At 38.9% G+C, this 24,707-nt stretch overlaps 1 protein-coding gene across 5 annotated transcripts in view; it reads right to left on the bottom strand.

Moving 5' to 3' along the window:
- Positions 1 to 24,707, bottom strand: part of FAM114A2 (family with sequence similarity 114 member A2) — a 28,232-nt gene that overhangs the window by 3,286 nt on the left and 239 nt on the right. For 2 of the 5 annotated variants that reach the window (XM_036312222.1, XM_036312220.1), the window contains exons 2-15: positions 20,778 to 21,002; positions 19,864 to 20,354; positions 13,875 to 14,119; positions 13,432 to 13,531; positions 12,944 to 13,036; positions 11,763 to 11,854; positions 10,268 to 10,402; positions 9,598 to 9,756; positions 8,907 to 9,030; positions 6,308 to 6,387; positions 3,826 to 3,945; positions 2,954 to 3,093; positions 769 to 841; positions 132 to 185 (exon numbers count right to left, since the gene is read on the bottom strand). In XM_036312222.1, coding sequence (XP_036168115.1) covers positions 132 to 185; positions 769 to 841; positions 2,954 to 3,093; positions 3,826 to 3,945; positions 6,308 to 6,387; positions 8,907 to 9,030; positions 9,598 to 9,756; positions 10,268 to 10,402; positions 11,763 to 11,854; positions 12,944 to 13,036; positions 13,432 to 13,531; positions 13,875 to 14,119; positions 19,864 to 20,344 — 1,896 coding nt within the window. In that variant the 5' untranslated portion in view covers positions 20,345 to 20,354; positions 20,778 to 21,002. Of the gene's footprint in view, positions 1 to 131; positions 186 to 768; positions 842 to 2,953; positions 3,094 to 3,825; positions 3,946 to 6,307; positions 6,388 to 8,906; positions 9,031 to 9,597; positions 9,757 to 10,267; positions 10,403 to 11,762; positions 11,855 to 12,943; positions 13,037 to 13,431; positions 13,532 to 13,874; positions 14,120 to 19,863; positions 20,355 to 20,777; positions 21,003 to 23,593; positions 24,107 to 24,707 lie in introns of those variants that run through there. The other 3 variants (XM_036312224.1, XM_036312223.1, XM_036312221.1) reach the window with 2 other exon arrangements.

Below are 24,707 nucleotides of genomic sequence, written 5' to 3'. Positions count from 1 at the left end.
TCATATATGCATTGATATAGCTAAATTACCAACCTTGTGAAAAAAAAAAAGGCCAAAATATAAAAACTTAAGAAGAGTTAATTAATACAAAATGCCTAAAAGTTAGAGACTTAAAAAGAATTACTACTAACCTCTAGAAATACTGCAGTAATTAATGGATTAAGGACATCTGCCTTTTCTTTGACCTAGAATAAAGGATACAGAGTTAAATACACACAGCAGATTAAAAAAAACAATAAACATGGTATGATCCCACTTTGAAACATACAACATACACATACACAAACACCCAAACATAAATGTAAGCATAGAAAAAATCTGGACTGAGAGAGAGCAAAATGTCATATTTGGAAGTGCTTTAAACTTTAGCTTTAACTACAACTCTCCTACTGGCTAGCTACAGTCTACTCCTACAATGTGGATGAACCTCAAAAACATTATGCTAAGTGGAAGAAACCAGACATGAAATACTACAGGTTGTATGATCCCATTTGTATTAAATTTCCATAATGGGCAAATCTATAGACAGAAAGTAGATTAGTGTTGCTCAGGGATATAAGAGTATAGAGGAAAAGAAATGACTGTTAATAGTATGAGGTTTTCTGGGACATAATGAAAATGGTCAAAAATTAGATTACTGTGATGGTTGCACAACTCTATAATATACTATGAAACCAAATGTTATGGTATGTAAACTAAACTTAAATAAAGCTATTTTCAAAACAAAACAAAACAGACATCAGCCCAACAAGAGGCATGAATTCTTACCCCAGCAGTTGTTAGGTAGGTGGTAAACTCTTTCGACAAAGAGGATAACTCTTTACACAACACAACCGTCATCCTAGAGAAGAAGGGAGAAAAGTCAGGATGGTTCCTTCTTTTGTTTTTATTTCACTCTTTCTTTTAATAAGCTATATTTAACAACTGTCAGAAGAGAACAAATCACTCCTGGTACTAAATGTGAAAGAAGGAAGCTTTTAAAGGGAGGAAGTATGCCTGTCAGCTACCCTATGCATTTGGGGACCCATTCGAATAGGCATCCATGATACAGGAAGAGAAGGTTCCCTCCTTGGAAAAACATTTTTCTACAAAATCCTCTAGAAAGCAATATACTTTCTAGGAAAATCAAAGGAAATAACGAAAAATACATTTTAAGGCAACAATACTTCCATTTAGAAATATAGTTAAAATTCATACACATTCATTCAACAAATATTTTTTAAAGTCTTCTTTGTGCCAGGTTCTAAGCCCTGGGGATATATCAGTAAACAAGCAAAGTCACAGTTTTCATGGATTCTAACTTACTTGCTTATTAAGGGGGGAGACTATATATGACATATAGATGGACAGATGTGTGTATATGTAGGTATATATGTATATGTATAATTATATACACAGATATATAAACACATCCATATATTCATTTTTGTCCTATAAAATAAAACCCTAATATGCAAACTGATGGAACAGCAGAACAACTGATTGCTATGATGTGCACTGACCACCAGAAGGCAGACGTGCAAAGCAGGAGCTGCCCCCTGGTGGTCAGTGCACTCCCACAGAGGGAGCACCGCTCAGCCAGAAGTCACGGGCACAGCAGAGGTGGCGGAGTCTCTCCCGCCTCCCTGGAAGCCCTAAGGAGCAGCGAGCCGAGCAGTAAGGAGCTGTGAGCAGGGGGGCAGTAAGGAGCGAGGGGTCCTGGACTGCAAGAGGGATGTCCGCCGAGGGGTCCCGGACTGTGAGAGGGTGCAGGCCGGGCTGAGGACCCTCCCCCTCCACCCCCAGGGCACGAATTTCATTCACTGGGCCTCTAGTATATATATAAACATATGTATACATACACACACCATATACACTAAATGGTGATATGAGCTAAGAAAATAAAGCAAGTAAAGGATTAGAAAATAGGAGGAGGTACTATTTTAGATTGGGTGGTAAAGGAAACAGCATTTGAGTGGAAACCTGAATTCTGTGAGGGAGTGAGTCACGACTAAAAGCATTCCAAGCAGCAGAAATAGCCATTTTTCCACAGACAGGCTGGCGTGGGATTCCGAGTCCCCATCCTAAGAATGTGCAAGATAAATCCAGGCCCCCCCTATGATGGAGGGGCATCAAACCACAGGTGAAGAAGAGGTCTGGAGAATATCAAGGGCCCCTCCCAATCCTAGCATACTGCACAGTCTCACACACATTTTTTTCCCATGAAAATTCTCATTGTTTAATTAAGAGATTTCCATATTTACAAATAGGTCATTTTTTTCCTCCTGTGACTATCTACATTCTATTATTTTTGAAAGTTTTGTTCAAGATCAGTGAAAAAAGGTCAAATGCAGGAGGCTACCAGTCAATGTGTCTCCCTCATATCAATGTTTCTCTCTCTCTCCCGGCCTTGATCCATTCCACCCTTTCACTCTCTCTAAAAATCAATGGGAAAAAATATCCTCAGGAGAGGATTAACAAAACAAAACAACAAAAATAACCTGGGTAGATTATTTAACATCTCTTGAGTCTGTTTCTTCACTTTTAAAGCTGGAACAATTATTTAGGGTTATTGTAAAAATTAAAAATGACACATGTAAATCCATTAACATGATGCCTGGCATATAATTAGCACTCAATAACTTAATTATCCAGAATTGAGATTCTTAGAACTATTTTCTGTTTTTATATATGTAAAATTCTATTCCTAGTAGGACTAATAATCCGAGAACTAGTTTTCAGAGTATAAAGTAGTTAATAAAAAGGCAGAATTATAATGTAGTTTTATGGCAGTGAAAAAGAAGCATCACACTTGGCTATACAACTCACTAAAACCCAAAATGAACAAAACCTGAAATATGTGAATGGTACAGTGTGAATAGTATCTTGCTAAAAGCTTTTAAAACTTTGGAAATAAGCCCAGAAAACTCTTTCAGTAATATGTATCACTTACAAAGATACTTATTACACTTACTGGGAAAGGGTTCTGCTTCTTTCTATAGCTGTCACTTCCTGCTTCCGGCCATGTAGAACCAGAGCTGCTGTTTTGTGAAACAATTCAATTGAGCAGGCAGTCATTTCGGCTAGGCTCCGGATTGCAAATGCATGGATATCCTGGATGAAAAAAAATGAAAAAAATGAAAAAAAAACAAAGCACAGGTGTGTTTTTTAATCTCAGAGGAAATGACATCACCTTACTTCTCTCACACTGAAGGAGGATTCAATACCTTGAAACCTCTTCTTACATAGTAGTAATATATCTTTACAGCTGGACTCACTGCTGCAAAAACAGAGGCTGCCCTGAAGTTAGGCGTGACCATGTGACTACGTTTTCAACAAAAGATTTAGATAAAGCGTCTTGTGGCAGCTTCTGGAAACCCTCATGACACCACACATGTACCCTTTATCTCTTTCTTCACTCTTTTCTGTCCTATAGTCTGGAACTAAGATGTTACAATCTTGAAACACAAAACACAAGGTAGAAATTACGGATAAGAGTGCAACAAAAGCCCTAACCGGTTTGGCTCAGTGGATAGAGCATCGGCCTGAGAACTGAAGGGTCCCAGGTTCGATTCCAGTCAAGGACATGTATCTTGGTTGCAGGCACATCCCCAGTAGGGAGTGTGCAGGAGGCTGCTGATAGATGTTTCTCTCTCATTGATGTTTCTAACTCTATCCCTCTACCCTCCTCTCTGTAAAAAATCAATAAAATATATTTTTTTTAAAAAAGCACAACAAAATACAAAAAGCTTAGGTCCCTGACTGCAATACCCCCACATCTTAAATCCTTAAAAAACAAAACAAACAAAAAAACCAAAAGAAGAAAACTTTATTTGCTTTGGTTACCTCTATTGAATTTTTATTTATTTGCTCAGTTTTTTCTCCTTCCAACTGTTTTTCTCCTTCCTTCTCTTCTAATGGCTTCTCCAGAGATGTCCTGATCCATTCATAGGCTGTATTTCTTGCCTAAATAAGAATTGAACAATTTAATTCAGCTTACCAAGGTACTGAGCACTGACCAAGAACATGTTAGCATCATGGAAGTTGATGCTTTTGTTCTCATCCGAACATAACACCTAGTTTTTCAGTACCTAACTTACTAGGGCTCTCTACACCACTTAACACTGCTGTCCACTCATGCCTTCTTGAATTCTCTCATCCTTGGGCTTTTTAAAAAATGAGATAACTTACACACAGCAAAGTGCACAAATCTTCAGAGCACAGCTCAAGAAATGTTTACATGTACATATGCCTATGTATCTGGGACCCAGGTCAAGATAAAGAACATTCCCATCAGCCCTAGCTGGTTTGGCTCAGTGGATAGAGCACTGGCCTGAAGGGTGTTGGGTTTGATTCCAGTCAAGGGCACATGCCCGGATTGTGGGCTCCATCCCCAATAGGGGGCGTGCAGGAGGCAGCTGATCAATGATTCTCACATCATTGATATTTCTCTCCCTCTCCCTTCCTCTCTGAAATCAATAAAAATATATATTTTTAAAAAATAATAATTTTTAAAAATAAAAAATATTTGAAAAACAAAAAAGGACATTCCCATCACCCTTGCTGGTCCCCACTACCCTTTCCTAGTCAATACTGCTCAAAAGGAGTCACCCTACCCCTACCCAAAAGTAACCACTCTTCTGCCTCACTATAACTTAATTTTACCTGCTCTTAAAATGCATATAAATGGGATCATAAGTATGTTCTAATTTGTGTCCAGTTTCTTATGCAAAACATACTGCCTGTTACTTGATTTATCCACATAGTTGCTGTGTGTATCAGCAGTTCATTCTTATTTATTGCTGTGCAGTATTTCATTTCATACATATACCACAATTCTCCAATTCTGATAATGGCCATTTGGGATGTTTCTAATTTTCTTTAACTTTTGTAATACATTATCATCTGGTCCCCCGTCCCCCCCGCCACCTTATCAACATGTCTCCTTGACCTCCTTTGGCAGCCCCTCAAACATCACTACCTGACCTTGGCTCTTGTCTCACCACCCCCCTCTCTCTCACCTCCGCTCACCCTATTGCAGTGATTTTTAACTAATCCCTACCTACTGCTGACTCCTAGATCCTTATTTTCCACCACTGACTGCTCTTGAAAACACATATTCCAACTGCCTGCTGGACATTTGAATCAGGATATTCTACAGGCATATCATATACAATAGGTACAAAATTTGAATTGCCTTTCACTCCCCAAAATTTTAATCCTCTTACTCTCCAGAGCTTTAGAGGAACAACGATATATCAGTCACCCAAGCCAAAATACGTGAGCCATCTTAGAATCTTTCCTTCCCAATCAATCATCAAGATGGTCTGATTCTACCCTATTTCTCCAATCAGTCCCTCCTCTTTGTATTACCACCTCTTGATTTCAGATCCACTTTGTGGCTATAGCACTCTGATTGGTCTCCCCGCTTCTGATCTGGCTCATCTGAAATCCATCTTCCATAATGCTACCAGTGATCTACCTGAGCCCAGAGCTGACCATTCCTCTTCTCTTCGCTGGTTCTCCATCACCAGTTCACGCTCTTTCAAATGATTTTAAGAAGTCCCTTTAAGGATCAATACATGGGACTATCAGCTCTCCCTGACCTGGAAGCAATGTGTACCTGCTGCTAACTGGTCCTGAAATGTTTCTGGAGGTTGGGAAAGGAGGGTGAAGAAGCAGCAAGCAGCCCAAGACCCAGTGAATAGCGTCCCATGAGCTGACTCTGACATATATGCCATGCGGGTACTACTATGGAAACCGGCCCTCCCTACCCACTCGGAACTTTGACTAGTCTCTCCATGTTCCAGATATGTAAAGACAGCTCAAGTATCACTGCCTAGGCCATGGACTCTCACATTTACACAAACTAAATTGTCATTATCTTAGTCACTGTGTTCTAGGAAATGGCAACCTCCAGCTTCCTAAGGGCAGCAGCCACATCCCACTACCTCTGAAACATTCAGAACCCTGTGGACAGTTAAAACCTCACTAAAGGCTAGCCCCTTAGTGTCATGAAGGCTGGTGAGCACTGCCGACTTTGGCTGACCAACTCTGTGACCTCATTTAAGCTTTCAGACAATCAAAGCATTCCAAATGACAACAGGTAAGGATCGCAGATGTGTGTGTTCCAGGGCAAGGGGAGGGGATGCAAATGCGAGTCCAGCATGTTAACCTGTGAAAGCAAGAGGCAGGCAAAAGGTGTGGAACTCAGAATATACCCTCGATTTTGGTGGCATCCTTGCCAGGAACTTACAATCTTATCCTCTTTATCCACTAAATCCAAATAAGTTAAAAAAAAAAAAACCACCAAGAAGTAGTCACTTACCTTGGCAAGTTTCTCTGGTTTGGAGGAGACATGCAGCTGGGAAAATAGCTCTGTTACCTCTTTAGTAAACTCTTCATCCCCTAAAAAGAAAAGTCCCATGTAAAACACTACAGACAGACGAGTGAGGATCACAGGGACGGGAAGGGGGCGGCGGGGGTGGGGGGGGGGTGGGGGGGGCACGAGGCGGACAAGAAAAGGAATGGAAATAGCAGCAGCAGCATAGTAGTCACAGTAGCAGTAACAATGAGCATGGTGCTTTGTGCTTACAGAATCCTGTTAAGTATGTCAATGAATTATTTCAATGGGTTTATAAAAATAGTGTCATTATCCTATTTTAGAAATGAAAAAACTAGAGCTTGAAGAGGTTAATTTATTTCCCATAAATTAAATAACAAATTAGGAGTCAAACCTTGGCTTTTCTACTCCCAGCCCAAATCCTGTGCTCTTTTTATTACATCCCAGAAGTATAAATGGAGAACCAGTGAAGGAAGAATCCTAGGCAGGTACTATGTTGCGTCTCCAAGGAAGTGGAATTTTTAAGTTGGGACCAAAAAAAATGAGTGCAAGTTAGTCAGAAGAATGGGAGGAGTTTCAGGCAGAGGAAACAAGTACAAAGATCCAGGGTGAAGAGAGCAAAGTAAGAAGTTTAATGTGTTGAGAGTGTCTTAATATAAGGGGAAAAAGCCCCGCCAGCGTGGTTCAGTGGTTGAGCATTGACCTATGAGCCAGGAGGTCACAGTTCCATTCCTGGACAGGACACATGACCAGGTTGTGGGCTCGATCCCCAGTGGGGACGTGCAGGAGGCAGCCGATCAATGATTTTCTCTCATCATTGATGTTTTTATCTCTGTCTCCCTCTCTGAAATGAATATATATATATATATACGTGTGCGTGTGTGTGTGTGTGTATACACATATATATGTGCATATGTATATGTATACGTGCATGTGTGTGTGTGTGTGTGTGTGTGTATGAAAGAAGAGGGATAAAATGAAGCTAGGAAGGTAAGCAGGATTCAGGTAATAGAGGGTCTAATAAACCATGGTGAGGTGTTCAAACTTAAACAGAGACAGATATGTCCAATTTAAATTTTAGAAAAATCACTTTGGTTCCTGAGGGAGGGCGGTGTGAATTGAAAAGGGAACAGGAAGGGAGGCAGGAAGGCTAAGGCAATAATCCAGGATCTGGGTAAAAATTAATGGTGGACAAAAAGAAAGGAAGAGGAAAAGGGATTCTAGAATGCTACAAGGATAGTAAGGAAGCTCTGGGAAGAGCCTGGCAGGAGATGATAGGGAACATGAAATACTCATACTTGAGAAACATACATGCAAACCGGTGGGCGAAGATCAAAAAGCAATCAACACATATAAACAAATGGCAGAAAATGCTCTTTTCCTCTCTACTCATCTAAATCCTACCCACTATCCCCTTGGAAGCCCACCACAAGGCCTCTCTGTACCACAGAATGCAGAGACAACTCTTGTACACAGAAGTCTTCTGGCACCAACAATCTGTATGAGTCTTTCTTAGACAGCATTTCATGTTTCATCAGAGCAAATTATTATTGCTTCATAGCAGCTTTTTCTCCAAAATTCTTAGGAAAAAAATTCTATCTTGGCTTTTCTCTCTCCGTCTGCTATTCTTTTGTCCTTTTCTTATCATTCAAGAAAGAGAATTCAAATGCTTTAGTGATCCCAGGTATAATATGGTTTTAGGAAAAGCTGCTCTCATTAAATGATACAACTGTAAATAATATAACTCATAAAAACAACTCCTAATCATATCTTACTGTCTAAAAATCTAAAACCTGACTCTTACACAGGTATTTCGTTTTTTCAGTTAAAGCTCAAATTTATGTAGGTGAATCCATATTGGGATGCATGCACCCCAAGCGGTTCACAAAATAATCCAATAGAAAAGGTGGAACTTTTAACTTATACACATTTATCTCACTCATGTTTAAAATTCTATTTTAGGGTATACTTTAGAATGTAAATAATATATTATTATAGTAGTACCTAAGCATAATTTACAAATATTCAAATATGGATATATTAGGTCTAAGTGCTCCAAAAAACTCTTATTGCTAAGAGTTGATCAAAAAGTGTTTGGAGATCACTGTCATGTACTCCCCACAGACCTGAGTATAAAAAGGAGTTGTTGCATTAGAATAAACATGTGTAAGGATGGGAAGGAGACAGCTAGTGCTTTGGAGGGACTCAGGAGAAAGGGCAACATTCCCCAAGCAGGAAGTCTCCTTCCAAAGCGGAAGGATCAGTTGTGTAAGGTAGAGGAGAGGGCTAAGGATATTGATAGAAAACAAAAATGACCAATATCACCAGAACCAGGTTCTGTGGTTTTCTCTCCCCTCTGTTACCACCACGTTTTTTTGTGTGTGTTTTTTTACCAACTTCATTGAGATATAATTAAATACCAAGGTCAGTGCTGCAATCTCAACCAAATGGGGAGGGCTGTTAGGAAGGAGGGCATGCAGCACTCCACTGCTATCTTTGCGGAGTCCTGATCTGTGGCAAACAGGTAGAAGAAAAAAATAACACACCATATCCTTCCTACTCAGATGCTATGTTTTCATATTACCTTTTTTATCTTCTTCCTCTTCCTCAGAGAACTCTGGTAGGGAAAATGCTTCTTTCAGCTGCTCCAATTCAAATTTTAGAGTCTCTAATTCTTCTCCACTTAGAGAATTAAGAATAGATTTCACCTGAATCAATATAATATAATAAGTTGTGGAAGTATAAAAGGAAAAGAAAAACATTCTCAAATAGAGAAGAGTCTATAGACCTAATTAAAATCAAAATTATGAGCTCACCAGCCAACACAATCTATTCCTTAAGAACCTTAACACAACAGACTGGTCATTACAGAAAAGTAGAATGAATACTTCCAAAAAAAATATAAGACAGAAATGTCTGGAAATGAAGCAGTCTTGAATTAAAGGCTAACAGGTAATTGTATCCAAATTGGCAGTTTAAGCCAAAGAAATTTTTAAAAAAAAGACCAAGGTGAAGAAAAATAGCAAATGCGCTATTAAGACTTCTTTGTTAATCTCTCTTTTTTGTTTAAATTTAGAAAAATAACACTTGGCTTATTCTATTTCCAGCAATTAGTTCAAACATTAGTTTTTAATCTGTTCTGGCCTGGTATTCTCAGAGTCTCAAGCCTCCATCTGAAACACATTTCATCCTCCAACTGTACAAAAAGAAAAGGAACTATGCAGCATTCCTTTGCTTGGCGACTATTCCAGATGAAATTTTTGGCTTAGAATTACCTTTACTTCACTTTCTCGGGAAAGCATCTCCAGAGCTTCTAGATGTGAAAGGCCTTGAAATTCATCAAAGAATACCCCGTAATGAGTTTTCCTGTCTGTTTCTATGGTAACCTCATTTGTGGTCCACTGCTCTTCCTTCTCCTTCGCCTCTCGTAAAACCTGAAGAGATAGAGGCATTACATTGCAAGTAATGAGAGCTCAAGGGTGAGATGGGTAACAGTATAGAGCACTGCTCTTTCTTTCTTGGCACTGTGATTCAACTCTGACAGGCTCAGCAACAGCAGGGGAAAATGATCACACATAATTCGATTCCAGACAGGGTAAATAACACCCAAGGAACCAGGTGTTTCTCTGAAAGTAGTTTAAACATTAATCTAATAAACAACTCTGAAAGGACTTGGCATCTTACACTGCACTGACAGGAGGCCCCTGCAGAAAGGAAAGAGGAGAAAAAAAGAACTGGGAAGTTTTCTAAGCATTAGAGCTCTCCCCTCCCTCTTAACCTCCCCCTCCCCACTCCCCAGCCCCCACTATACACACACAAAAATGCCTTAATTTTACAAATCATTAAAAATTCTTCAAAAGGAAATGCTAGCAATGTCCCAAGTTACCACAGGCAAAAATATACAGATCAACAAAGAAACAGGAAACAAAGAGGTAAAGGCAGTACCTGAGACAGTGTAGAATTCCGGTGCATCAGTCCCTTGGTTCTTTTAAATCCAGGATCCCCTTCTGCTATTACATCCATTGTCTTTTTCCCAATGAATTCTAAGGCATCCAAACCCCCACTGATAACCGTCTTTCCCTAGGAAACACATGCAACCTCATTATAATAATACTGAAAAAGACACCTGCCTGTTTGACTATATAAAATAGTGGCGTATACCAAGCACTGGCAAGAATGCAGAGCAACGGAAACAATCACACACTGCTTGTGCGAATATAAACTGGTATAACCACTTTGGGAAACTGTAATTATCTACTACAGCTGAACCTATGAATATGACTACCTATGATCCAGCAATTCCACATATGGTCACATACTTAATAGAAATTTGTACAGAGTTTCATCAAAAGACATACAACAATGCTCACAGCAGCCTTTTTGTAAAAGCTAAAAACTAGAAACTACCCCAATATTCACCAAACTGTGGAATGAATAAATGTGACAGAGTCACACAATGAAACACAGCAAAGAAAATATAATATTCTACACACACTTCACCATGGATAAATCATATAAACATAATGTTGAGTGAAAGAAGCCAGATACAACAGAGTACATTCTGTATGATTCCACTTATATAAAGTTTAAGAGCAGGCAAAATTTATCTAGGATGGTAGAAGTCAGGATTGTGATTATCTTGGTAGGCAAGAGCAGGAGGCACAGATGACTGGGAAACAGCACAGGGGGGACATGTGAGGTACCATCATGTTGTTTCTTAGTCTGAATGTGTTCACGCTGTGAAAATTCAAACTGAACACTTAGGCCTTCATTTTTCTGTATATGTGTTATACTTCAATAAAAGTTAAAATTAAAAAATATTAGCTATCCATATTCACATAGAAAAGATATTAAGCTCTAATGTTTCTATCCCTGGCCAGTGTGGGGCAGTTGGTTGGGTGTCATGCCATACACCAAAAGGTTACTGGTTCGATTCCCAGTCAGGGCACATGTCCAGGTTAAGGGTCTGATCCCTGACAGGGGGCATGCAGGAGAGAGCCTATTGATGTATCCCTCTCACATCGATGTTTCTTTTTCTGTCTCTCCCTTTTCCTTTCTCTCCTCTAAGAATCAATAAAAAAAATCTTTTTAAAAAGTGTTTCTAATCATAGAGTTTTACAAGTATCCATCATAAATATATTTCTCTTTTGCCTAAAAGATGCAATTATGAGCAAATATTTTTGTAAAGCATAGTTTTCTAGGGCTACCAAACTAAGAATTCCTATTCCATAAAATGTAACGTATACTTCCTCTCTGTTACATTTAACCTTCTGCTCCCACCTCTACTCCTCTAAAGCGAGTTTTCAAGTACCTGTCACTCTATCCTTAAGATCAAAGTAATTTGGAATGCCAATTAGTTCCTATGGCTTTTCAAGGATGAGGGAGAAAGAGACAAGAATCCATTGTAATCTTGGAAGGAAGCAGGCCACCTTATACTCACTGTGCTCTGAACAGCAGTAGAGATAGTCGAGAATACACCAAACGCTCCAGTCACCGGGGAGGAGTTTTCATCCTCTTTGGTATTTGTTTCTCCTACAGGAGGTAGAGAAGTGGTCCATAAATGGTTTTGCCTTGTTAGCATCTATGTGAATTTTTAAAAAATTAGACCCTACTTCCCACATGAAAGGTATTAGTCTTTTTGTTTTATTAAACTATTTGCCTATTTTAAAATGAAAGGTAAAATAGCTTTTTTATTTTCATTTAATTTCAAAAATAAAATTGAATCTACTACTATATGATCCCATTTACGGGATCTTCTGGACAAAATAAACTATAGAGTTAGAAAGAGATCAGTGGTTGTCAAGAGCTGAGAGTAGGTACATGCATTAGGGGACTTTGGGGGAAATGATGAAAATATTATTTTATCTTGATTTCCTATATAGATACAGAACGTATCCTCTATCTGTATAATCACAATGGACTGTGTAAACAGTGTAAACAAGATTGCATGCTTGTCAAAACATATAAAACTATCTACCTAAAAAGAGTAAACTTGCCTGGCTGGTGTTGCTCAGTGGTTGAGTGTCGACCCATGAACCAGGTCACGGTTTGATTCCTGGTCAGGGCACATGCCCAGGTTGCAGGCTCAATCCCCATTAGGTGCATACAGGAGGCATCCGATCAATAATTCTCTCTCATTGAAGTTTCTATCCCTCTCTCCCTCTCCCTTCCTCTCTCTGAAATCAATACTTTTTTTTTTTAAAAAAAGACCCCCACATCTTAAAAATCCAAGCACAAAAATATACACCCCCAAAAGTAACACATTAAAATATTTTTTCATTCCATGATAGTTTCAAAATCAGCTAACTCTTATTGGACTTTTATTAATTGTGCAATATGATGGGCAATTTTCACATTCTGTGTTCAAGAACTTGTTTATTTAAGGTTTATAAAAGTCCTGAGATATAAAACACCATCCCATTGCATAGATGAAGTGAAGTGAAGAGACACGTGAGTGGTGAAAAGACACAGACCTCCGTCAGCCAAAGACTCCAAATTGCCTTTCTCACCAGTCCCATCGTACCCTGAATATCAGAGGCTCAATAATTTTCTACTGAAAAATGAGCTCAACCATTCCATGTTGATCCATAATTCTATGTCTTACTGTTTCCATATACTGACCTGCTGCATACTGGAACTCATTTGAAATATCACTGGGACTAGGGATTCCAAGGGAAGTCTCTGCCTTCTCAATGACATTTGAAATACCTTGTCCTAATGAGAAAAATGATAACATTTTTATTTTTAAATATTACTTGCTATTAGTCACCAAAACTGAACAAACCAAAAATTAAATCCATACATTTTTAATTTCATATAGCTACAGAACATGTTATTTGGATCTTACATAATCTTTGGGAATGCATCCTTATGGAAATAGAAAAAAATGATTCATTATCACCAAAGAATAGTTTTATATTAACAAATCCTAAACATCAACCTTCTAAGCAGGAAATGCTGTAAACTCTAGTGGCTGTGTAAATCAGCCCATCATTATTAATGCATCCCCAAACTATAAAGTAAACATAAAATTTACTAACAAATCACTTTTAACCCAGATCTTCAGCAAAATACACATAAAAATTAATAAAAATAACTGATGGCCTTACCTACTGTGGCCACTGTAGCTGAGGCTGAAGAAAGTAAGGACTTGCCCCAGCTGCCCCAGTAGCCCCATCCAGTCTGAGGTTCATCTTTGGAAACAGTCTCCTAATTTTCCCAGTAGCCAGAAAAACAAAAACAAAAGAAAATTTTAAAAATTAGAGGAAAATAAGAGTGTATAGACAAGGCATCTAATTTGTAGCCACAAGTATGGGCAAAGGGATACACATTATTTGGCTAAAGAAATGTATTTTTTGACTGACAGAGATTTACGTAACCTGCATGTAAGTACCACACAGCAAAGACAACTACTCATAAAGGCATTTATAAACCTGAGAAAATGATGTTTTATGCTTCTAAAAGGAAATAGGTGCAATTCTAACCTGGCAATGATTATAAATTATTTTTAACCCTAACATTTTTTAACCTCAATTTTTAATAGATACTCTACTTTGCCTGCAGCCTGTGATGCCTGAACAGGAAGAACTTCTGAAGTCTCATGGTCACTGGAAGGTTTGGACTCTGGTCTTTTCCGAGTAGAAACTACAGGTTCTGGTTTACTCTCTGGCTTGATACTTTGGTCAACAGACTCAGAATTCTTGGCTGGCTCGGAGTTCTCATCTTCAGGGATGGGGGTTGCTTCAGTTATCACTGGAGTCTCAATATCATCTTTATCTGACATGATTAGATCATTGCCTGGTAAAATAAAAACCCAAGAACAAATTAATTATGCAGGTTTTTCAGGTATAAGTTATTTGTTTCAACCTTTTATTTTGAGATTATCATAGACTCACATGCAAGTAAGAAATAATACAAAGAAACCTCATTCAGTTTCCCCCAATGGTAACAATTAGTATAACTATAGTATAATATCACAACCAGGATACTGATAGAAACAATCAACTGGCTTTACTCAGAATTCACCAGTTTTATATGCACTCATTTGTGCATGTGTAATTAGTTCTATAAAAATTTATCACATGTATAGATTTCTGTGACCAACACCAAGTCAGGATACAGAAAAGTTCGATCACAAGGATCACTTGGGTTATTCTTTTTTAGCCACATCCTATCCTCTTCTCATCTCCTAGCAACCAATGATTTGTTCATCTCCATAATTTTGTCATTTCAAGATGTGATTTAAATACAATCACAGACTATGTAAGCTTTTGAGATTAACTTTTTTCACTAGCATAAGACCCTCAAGACTCATCCAAGTTGTTGTGTGTATCAATAATTTCTCCTTTTTATTGCCAAGTAGTATTCATTAGTAAGGAAGTATCTCAGTTTGTTTCACCATTTACCTGTTGTTTGCAGTTTGAGGCTATTACACATAGAACAGCTATGAGCAGTCATGTGCAATTTTTTATGGGAACATAAGCTTTCATTTCTCTAGAATAAATGTCCAAAAGTACAACCATTGGTACTTATTTCATTTTATAAGAAACTGTCGCCTTAGCTGGTTTAGCTCAGTGAATAGGGCGTCAGCCTGCAGACTAAAGGGTCCCTGGTTCGATTCCAGTCAAGGGCACATGCTGGGGTTGCAGGCTCGGTCCCCCGTGGGGGGCGTGTGGGAGGCAGCCAATCGATGATTCTCTCTCATCTTTGATGTTTCTATCTCTCTCTCCCTCTTCCTTCCTCTCTGAAATAAAAATATATTTTTTAAAAAAGAAAAACTGGGAGAAAAAACCAAGATGGTGGCATAGGTAAACACCGGAGTTAGCTGCCTCGAACAACCACTTCAAAAATACAACTAAAAGACGGAACGGACATCGCCCAGAACCACAGGAAGACTGGCTGGGGGGAAATTCTTCAACTAGAAGGAAAGAGAACAGCATACGAGACTCAGAGGAGGTGCAGTGCAGAAAATACAAAGGTGCGGAGGTACGCATGGAGCGGGCTGGTAGCTGAGGGCGCAGTTGTCGTTTTCAATCGGGAGTCTCAGATTCTGAGCTCCAGTTCTGGGCAAGTCTCTAGAGACCCAGACTCAAACGGGAGAAGTGGGACTGTCTGGCATCGGTCGGAATGCGAGGGCAGCTTTCTCTCTGAGGTTTGCAGCAGTTGCTGGGACTCTGAAAGGCAGAGCCTCTGGGGACGGGACTGAGAGCAGCCATAACTGCTCCCTCCACCTGCTCTGTTGATCCCGTGCAACCCGCCCTGCCCAAGCCCTGCGCAGAGCCATTTGCCAGATAGCCTCAGGCAAAGGCTAGATTAGCACCTCCCTAGAGGACAGAAGTTTTCCCACTGCAGACACAGCTGATTCTCACAGCCAGTTGGCCTGAAGGTCAAATCCCCCTCATATTAACTACAACAATCAAGGCTTAACTACAACAAGACTGCACACAAAGACCACTAGGGGGTGCACCAAGAAAGCATAAAAAATGCGGAGACAAAGAAACAGGACAAAACTGTCAATGAAGGATATTGAGTTCAGAACCACACTTTTAAGGTCTCTCAAGAACTGTCTAGAAGCCGCCGATAAAGTTATTGAGATCTAAAAGAAATCTAATGAGACCCTCGATGTTATGATAAAGAACCAACTAGAAATTAAGCATATACAGACTGAAATAATGAATATTATACAGACTCCCAACAGCAGACCAGAGGACCGCAAGAATCAAGGCAAAGATTTGAAATGCGAAGAAGCAAAAAACACCCAGCCAGAAAAGCAAAATGAAAAAAGAATCCGAAAATACGAAGATAGTGTAAGGAGCCTCTGGGACAGCTTCAAGCGTACCAACATCAGAATTATAGGGGTGCCAAAAGAAGAGAGAGAGCAAGATATTGAAAACCTATTTGAAGAAATAATGACAGAAAATTTCCCCTACCTGGTGAAAGAAATAGACTTACAGGTCCAGGAAGCACGGAGAACCCCAAACAAAAGGAATCCAAAGAGGACCACACCAAGACACATCATAATTAAAATGCCAAGAGCAAAAGATAAAGAGAGAATCTTAAAAGCAGCAAGAAAAAGAAACTCAGTTACCAACAAGGGAATACCCATACGACTGTCAGCTGATTTCTCAACAGAAACTTTGCAGGCCAGAAGGGAGTGGCAAGAAAAATTCAAAGTGATGAATGCCAAGAACCTACAACCAAGATTACTTTATCCGCAAAGCTATCATTCAGAATTGAAGGTCAGATAAAGAGCTTCACAGATAAGGAAAAGCTAAAGGAGTTCATCACCACCAAACCAGTATTATATGAAATGCTGAAAGGTATCCTTTACGAAGAGGAAGAAGAAGAAAAAGGTAAAGATACTAATTATGAACAACAAATATGCATCTATCAGCAAGTGAATCTAAGAATCAAGTGAATAAATAATCTGATCAACAGAATAAACTGGTGAATATAATAGAATCAGGGACATAGAAAGGGAATGGACTCACTATTCTTGGGGGGGGAAAGGGTGTGGGAGATGCGGGAAGAGACTGGACAAAAATTGTGCACCTATGGATGAGGACAGTGGGGGGGGGGGGGTAAAGGCAGAGGGTGGGGTGGGAACTGGGTGGAGGGGAGCTATGGGGGGAAAAAAGAGGAACAAATGTAATAATCTAAACAATAAAAATTTAATAAAATAAAATAAAAAATAAAAAAAAAAGAAAAACTGTCATACTCTTTTCCAAAATAGCATTCCCACCAGGAATGTATGAGTGATTATGTTTCTCTGCACTCTTACCAGCATTTGCTGGTATTATTTTTTTATTTGAGCCATTCTGATACGTGTGTGATACTTTAAGTTGCATTCCTTTAATCCAGCAGTTCTCAACCTGTGGGTCGCGACCCCTTTGGCAGTCGAAGGATCCTTTCACAGGGGTCGCCTAAGACCATCCTGCATATGAGATATTTACATTATGATTCATAACAGTAGCAACATTACAAGTAGCAACGAAAATATGAAGTAGCAACGAAAATAATTTTATGGTTGGGTCACAATATGAGGAACTGTATTTAAAGGGTCAGAAGGTTGAGAACCACTGCAATCAATAATAGTATTGAACATCTTTTCATGTGCTCATTTGCCATCTATATATCCTATTCAGTGAAATACCTATTTGTATTTTTTGCTCATTTTCTACTTGGATTTCTTTTCTTTTACTGTTGGGTTTTGAGAGCTCCTTTTATATTCTAGATTCAAGTCTTTTGTCAGATATGTGGTATGCAACTATTTTATCCCATTTGTAGCTTATCTCTTCATCCTTTAAAAGCAAAACTTTTTCATTTCAATGCAGGCCAATTTATCAACTTTTCCTTTTACTGACTGTAATTTTTAAAAATGTTAGTCATTAATCATTCCTACCATACATTTTCAGAGAGATTATGAAATCCAAGCCATCAGGTAGTATTTACAACAGACCAACTACTGAATGGCAATGTTAACCAATTAAATTCCTTCCAAAAGTATAGCTCTTTGGCAATTAAAACCAAGATATTAGTGTTTTCACAACAAGCAGATGCTGCTAGTTTACAGGATAGCCAAGTATCACCAGGGAAGATACAAATGTATCCAATATATACATACATACTAACGTACACACACACACACACACACACACACACACACACACAATGAGACCTTAGGTATGTACAAGCACAGATTTTGTACCAATATATACTAAGTACAGACCCAATCCATACCATAAAAATGTTCCTAATGTACTAGAAAAGAGAGCCCATGTTAACAATTAAGACAGCTTGGAAGGCCCTAGCCCAGGGGTGGGCAACCTTTTTGTGAGTGCGTGCCAAAACCAGCAAAATCTCTGACTCAAAATTCTTCTGCGTGCCAACCCTAATTTTTTGAGAACATGTTACGCCTACTTGATATCTCTTAAGGTGTACGTATGTGAAGAACCTTGAAGAAATAATAAAATTCATTCGAGCAACAAAAACACAGTATATGATGATGAAAAATACATTTATTTTTTAATGTATACATGTACACTGATAGTCCGACAGAAAACTTTATGACTCCGTTTGATATTATCAGTGGGACTTTTGCTGCTGCATCACCGATGGCAGAGATTTTACATCAGGTTTATATTTCGTGACCTTCAGAGATATGCACAAGCTACTACTTTCATCCGTCAGGCTACTCCTATTACGAGACTTAACAAAATTCATCACTGAGAGCAAAGATTCACAAGCGTATGTGGATGAAAACATGGAGAGTAATGCTGTTGCAAAGTTTTTTAAACAGAAAAAATTTTCTGGAATGGCATTCCAAGTCCTCAATAGTTTGTTTTTGACACTTCTCTCTGGTACTCCTGTCTCTAATCGCGTTTTTTCAATGTTTTCCAAGTCAACTCTAAGGTCAATAAATTTCTGCTTCCAAATTGAGCTACTCTGAAATTCAATCAACTGCATTTCAAAGTCAGCCATGTCTCTCCATGAAAACATTTGTAAGTTTAGTTCCTCCAGTTTCATGCTGTCTGGAAACCTCATGAATTTTGCTGTCTCTTCCAATTCTCTGAATTTCGCAAATCTTGAGAAGAGCTGCTCAGTAGTTGACTCGATGATGTTTAAAAACAGCTTTTGAAGGCTTTGACGGTATGTCCTGTCATCTTTTGGGAGGTTTTTGATGTGCCTCTTGAGGTTTGGGAAATACCTAAATCTCTCACTGTCCACATTCCTCTTAAAGACTTCCAGGTTCTTTTCAAAAGCCTTTATGTAACCAAACATAACATCAAGTGTCTTGCCAGTTCCTTGTAATTTAACATTTAAGTCATTCAAATGTTCACAAAAATCTGCAAAGAACATCAGTTTAGAAACCCACGTGGCGTCAGACAATTCTTGGTAAGAAACATGTTGGTTATTCAAGAAGAGCATTATCTCATTTAAGCATTCAACGAATCGTTTCAGAACCAAACCTCGGCTAAGCCATCGAACACTGTTGTACATTTTCAGTCCTTTATACACAGATTCTACCTCATTCAGTAAAACTTGAAATTGTTTTTTATTTAAAGCCCGAGCAGAAATATAATTAACAACTTTGGTAACTGTTTGCATCACTTCCTGCAGTTCCCTCAGGCCAGCTTTTGCACATAAAACCTCCTGATGTATGATGCAATGAAAACCTATCAGTGTATGACCAACTTCTTTCGCAAACAGATTTACAAAACCTGCCTTCTCACCAGTCATGCAAGGAGCACCATCAGTGGTGATGGATACTACTTTTGAAATGTCAATTTGTCACGAAGAGAATTCGTTCATAACTGCTTTACGTATTTCAGCCCCGGTAGTACGCTCAGGTAGAGTTAGAAGGGCAACCATCTCTTCACATATTTCATCACCTTTACAAAGTCGAGAAAAAATGGCCAGCCTAGATGACGATGTAATGTCTGTACATTCATCAATATAAATAGAAAAAAATTGACATGAAGACAAATCTTTTGTTAATTGTTCAGCAGTATTACTCGCCAACTTAAGTATCCTATCCTTACCTGTTTTCCTGCTCATGGACAAATCTTTAATGCGCTGAATAATCTTTTCTTTTTCTGAGAAATCGTCAAAAAGGTAAGGTGCACATTCTAGCCAAGCTTCTTTAATATACTCTCCATCACTGAGTGGTTTTCCATGTTGGGCAATGACTTTTGAAACTTCAAAACTAGCAGCAACTAAGTTGAAACTGGGCCTGCCTGAGATGAAGTTCATAAAATTATCAGCCTGTTTTTTTGTTTTGCTGAGTTCACGAGAAATTAATTCTCTTTGTTCCTCTTCGGTTTTATTGCTTATGTTCTTATGAACACTTTCAAAATGCCTTTTAACAGAAGATGTTCTGCAAACAATAGTTTCAGAACAGAAAATACATAAGGCTTTGTTGTCTTTCTTAATCACACCAAACTTTTCTGTCCAGTATTTTTGAAATTTTCTAACATCCTCTTCAGCTGAACGACATCGTTTCTTAGCTGGTGGTCCTGACATTCTGCACAATCTAGAAGGACAGAAAAAATACATGAGATGATGGTACACGTGAAAAAGGTGAAAGAAGAAAAGTAAAATGTCAGTAAGTGATTAATTAGCTTGATCAAACTACTGTACTGCTATTACTTTTTTAATTAAAGTAAATAGAAAGAAAAATAGTTTGCTATCCCTACAAAAATGGTAAGATGGGCGCAACGCAGGGAACAGTAAAGATAAAGCATGTAAAAAATCACAAAATGTAGAACCTTTATTTATAAATCATAATACATTGTATGCATATCAGTTATTATTACTTTTATTTATAAGATTTGGTTTATGGATAACAAAAATGTGACAAACTAAAAATATTTTCTAAGGAAAATAACAGAATAAAGAAGAAAACATAGACAAATACAGCATAATGTAATAGGAGTATGGTAATTATGTAACTTACTTTTCAGCGCAGACGGATATGGTGTGATGATGACATCACCGGGTTACTGCTATAGCGTGCATCGAGAGAAACAGAAATTTACTCCCCTTTCGTTAGTACCGGTGGGCAAAGCGAGAGAGAAGGTTTCATTTTTATAGAGTGAAATTTTGAGTAAGTAGGTAAGGCGGTTGTCTTGTCAACGAAAACCTGTTGCGTCTGAGGCTGAAACCAAAACACTGGTCGGATCTAGGAAGGCAGGGAGAGTTAAGGCAGAGGTATAGAAATTGCTCTTCCCCTCTCTTGTTAATTCATGTCTATGGTCTTTAAGATAACTTGTTATGTAAAATTATTTATTTATCTAAGATGCACCTACACTGAATTTATCTGAAAAATAAAGAAGTCAATATTAAGAAAAAAATTGTAAATGGAAGATTATAAGAGAAGGTTTCGCATGCCAGCAAAAGTTACTGGCGTGCTATATTTGGCACGCATGCCAGGGGGTTGCCCACCGCTGCTCTAGCAAGTTTGGCTCAATGGATAGAGCGTTGGCCTGCGGACTGAGGGGTCCCAGGTCCGATTCCAGTCAAGGGCACATGCCAGGGTTGAGGGCTCGATCCCCAGTAGGGGGTGTGCAGGAGGCAGCCAATCAATGATATTCTCTCATCATTCATGTTTCAGCCTATCTCTCCTTCTCCCTTCCTCTCTCTGAAATCAATAAAAATATGTTTTTTTAAAAAAAAGATGGCTTGAAAGGTGCACTATACTAAAAGAACAGAGAGAAAGTCTGCTAGAAACGGAGAATAACATTCATGGACAACATATGAAATAGACATAGAATACTGGCCACAAACTGGGATTTTTGATTGCCAAATACAGCCTACAAATGTTTGTACTTGGCTTGCAGAGTGTTTAAACAATTGTTAGTATTAACTGCTAATATTTAAAACCCAAAGTTTGTATACAAATAGATTTCTAACTTCCCTTGTCAAATCGAAAGATCTTGCAACACTGGGCCCACATTCGACCTGGTAATAACTAGCTTACAGCAAACAGTTGCTGGGATATTTTAGACAGGGTCCTGTTCTCTAGTTCTCCACAATTTTCACTCAATTCAATCTGACTGTTTATGTGACCTGATTAACCCCAATAGCAGGGGTAGGCAACCCGTGGCACATGTGCCAAACATGGCACGCCAGTAACTTTTGCTGGCACCTGAAACCCTCTCTTATAATCTTCCAATTACAATTTTTGTGAACATTTGAATGACTTAAATGTTAAATTACAAGGAACTGGCAAGACACTTGATGTTATGTTTGGTTACATAGAGGCTTTTGAAAAGAAACTGGAAGTCTTTAAGAGGGATGTAGACGGTGAGAGATTTAGGTATTTCCCAAACTCAAGAGGCACATCATAAACCTCCCAAAAGATGACAGGACAGACCGTCAAAGCCTTCAAAAGCTGTTTTTAAACATCATCGAGTCAACTACTGAGCAGTTCTTCTCAAGATTTGCGAAATTCAGAGAATTGGAAGAGACAGCAAAATTCATGAGGTTTCCAGACAGCATGAAACTGGAGGAACTAAACTTACAAATGTTTTCATGGAGAGACATGGCTGACTTTGAAATGCAGTTGATTGAATTTCAGAGTAGCTCAATTTGGAAGCAGAAATTTATTGACCTTAGAGTTGACTTGGAAAACATTGAAAAAACGCGATTAGAGACAGGAGTACCAGAGAGAAGTGTCAAAAACAAACTATTGAGGACTTGGAATGCCATTCCAGAAAATTTTTTCTGTTTAAAAAACTTTGCAACAGTATTACTCTCCATGTTTTCATCCACATACGCTTGTGAATCTTTGCTCTCAGTGATGAATTTTGTTAAGTCTCGTAACAGGAGTAGCCTGACGGATGAAAGTAGTAGCTTGTGCATATCTCTGAAGGTCACGAAATATAAACCTGATGTAAAATCTCTGTCATCAGTGATGCAGCAGCAAAAGTCCCACTGATAATATCAAACGGAGTCATAAAGTTTTCTGTCGGACTATCAGTGTACACGTATACATTAAATGTATTTTTCATCATCATATACTGTGTTTTTGTCGCTCAAATGAATTTTATTATTTCTTCAAGGTTCTTCACATACGTACACCTTAAGAGATATCAAGTAGGCGTAACATGTTCTCAAAAAATTAGGGTTGGCACGCAGAAGAATTTTGAGTCAGAGATTTTGCTGGTTTTGGCACGCACTCACAAAAAGGTTGTCCACCCCTGCCCTATAGGTATCTGAGCTTGCAACACCTGCTTCAAAGGGCACTTAGCATTTTGACAGATGAAGATGCCAATGAGAGAATTCAAGGGTATGGAAACAAAACATGGGAAAGCTCAAAGGCCCGAGGTGTGACAGTATGAAATATGCAGTAGTACACATAGCAGGGAGAAGGTAGGAAAACATAGGCTAGAAAGGTAGATTTATACACCATGGAGCCTAGATAATATGGTTATATTATACTAAAGGTCCGATGCACGAAATTCGTGCAAGAGTAGGCCTTCCTTCCCCCAGCTGTCAGACCGGCTTCCCTCTGGCACCTGGGATCCAGGCTTCCCTTGCAGCCCTGGCTTCATCCAAAAGGCTGTCCAGTCTTAATTAGCATATTACTCTTTTATTATTATAGATACATACATTATGCATTCCCAAAACACATAGAAAAAAAGCCAACCTAGATACAACTACCCATAGACATACAAACCAAGTTTAAAATATTCATTCATTCATTTACTTGCAAATACTTGTTAAGTACCTACTAGTTACCAAGCTCTGGACATTGAGAAATAAGGATACAATTTCTGCGCCGCCCCACTTACTCCAAGGGTCAAATGGAATGACTACACAGTTCTTGCATAAAATTCAATTAATGTTCCATGTAGTTGAGTATGTACTTTTTAAACTATCTTTTAACTCTCCTTATGCGCTCTCCAAATTACAACACATAGTAACAGTAATATATATTTCAAACACAGCGTACTATGCATAATACATATAGTATACACCCTACACACAGCATACGTACTACATAATCTATATAATTTTGCAAAAGACTGGAAGGACATACTCTAAACTACTAAACACTGGCTATCGCTACTCTTTCCAGTGTATATCAAAGATTCAATGGTATTTGAGCTAGGTGGGAAGAGAAGTTTTTGTGGTGCTGGCTGTACATGTTTTTGTCAGTTATCCAAGTATTCTGTAGTAAGTGTTCTATTTGTTCTATTTGCTTAATTGGAGGAGAAAGACTCAAAGGACTGGGACATTACAAGCAAAACTGAATGGCTGAGTCATATATTTTGAAAGTAAAAATGTATACTATATATATATATATATATATATATATATATATATATATATATCCACTTTTCTCAGCATTATCTTGGAGAACTTCCAGCCACACAGTTACCAAAATGGAAGGTTTGGCTTAGTAACTAAGAGCACGGGCTCTGGAGTTGGGGCACTTTCTTCCAGCTCCGTACTGCAGCGATTGTGAGAACGCGAGTTCCCCCGTCCGCGTCTCGTTTCCTCGACTGCAAATGCTGCTGGGAATACCCACTGGACAGGGAGCCCATAAAGATCAAATGACACGGTGTGTGCGAGGGACTTGGAACAGAGACGGGCCCATAACCGGTCGTGGGGAACATCTGCCGCTAGTACTTGTGCTGGTTGTTTACACCACTGCCATCGTTACTAATAGGCTGTCTAGAGACGGACAGACGTGCGCTTTCACTTCCTCCCACAAACAAGATCTCCGAAAGGGTGATCTAGTGGAAACGCAAGCGCTAAGTTGACCAATTCGTTCACGACGAATTTTCCTCCCACAAACATATTGCTTCAATGACCACAGCGCTTCCGCGTCCAGCCGCGAGGTGGCCGCCGCCCAGCCGCAGACCGCCTCCCCCCCCCC

This window comes from Myotis myotis, unplaced genomic scaffold (genome assembly GCF_014108235.1).
Source record: "Myotis myotis isolate mMyoMyo1 unplaced genomic scaffold, mMyoMyo1.p scaffold_m19_p_6, whole genome shotgun sequence".
In the NCBI taxonomy this organism is placed as follows: Eukaryota; Metazoa; Chordata; class Mammalia; order Chiroptera; family Vespertilionidae; genus Myotis; species Myotis myotis.
Note: the sequence above shows the minus strand (reverse complement) of the source record. Positions and strands in the feature narration are given on the sequence as shown.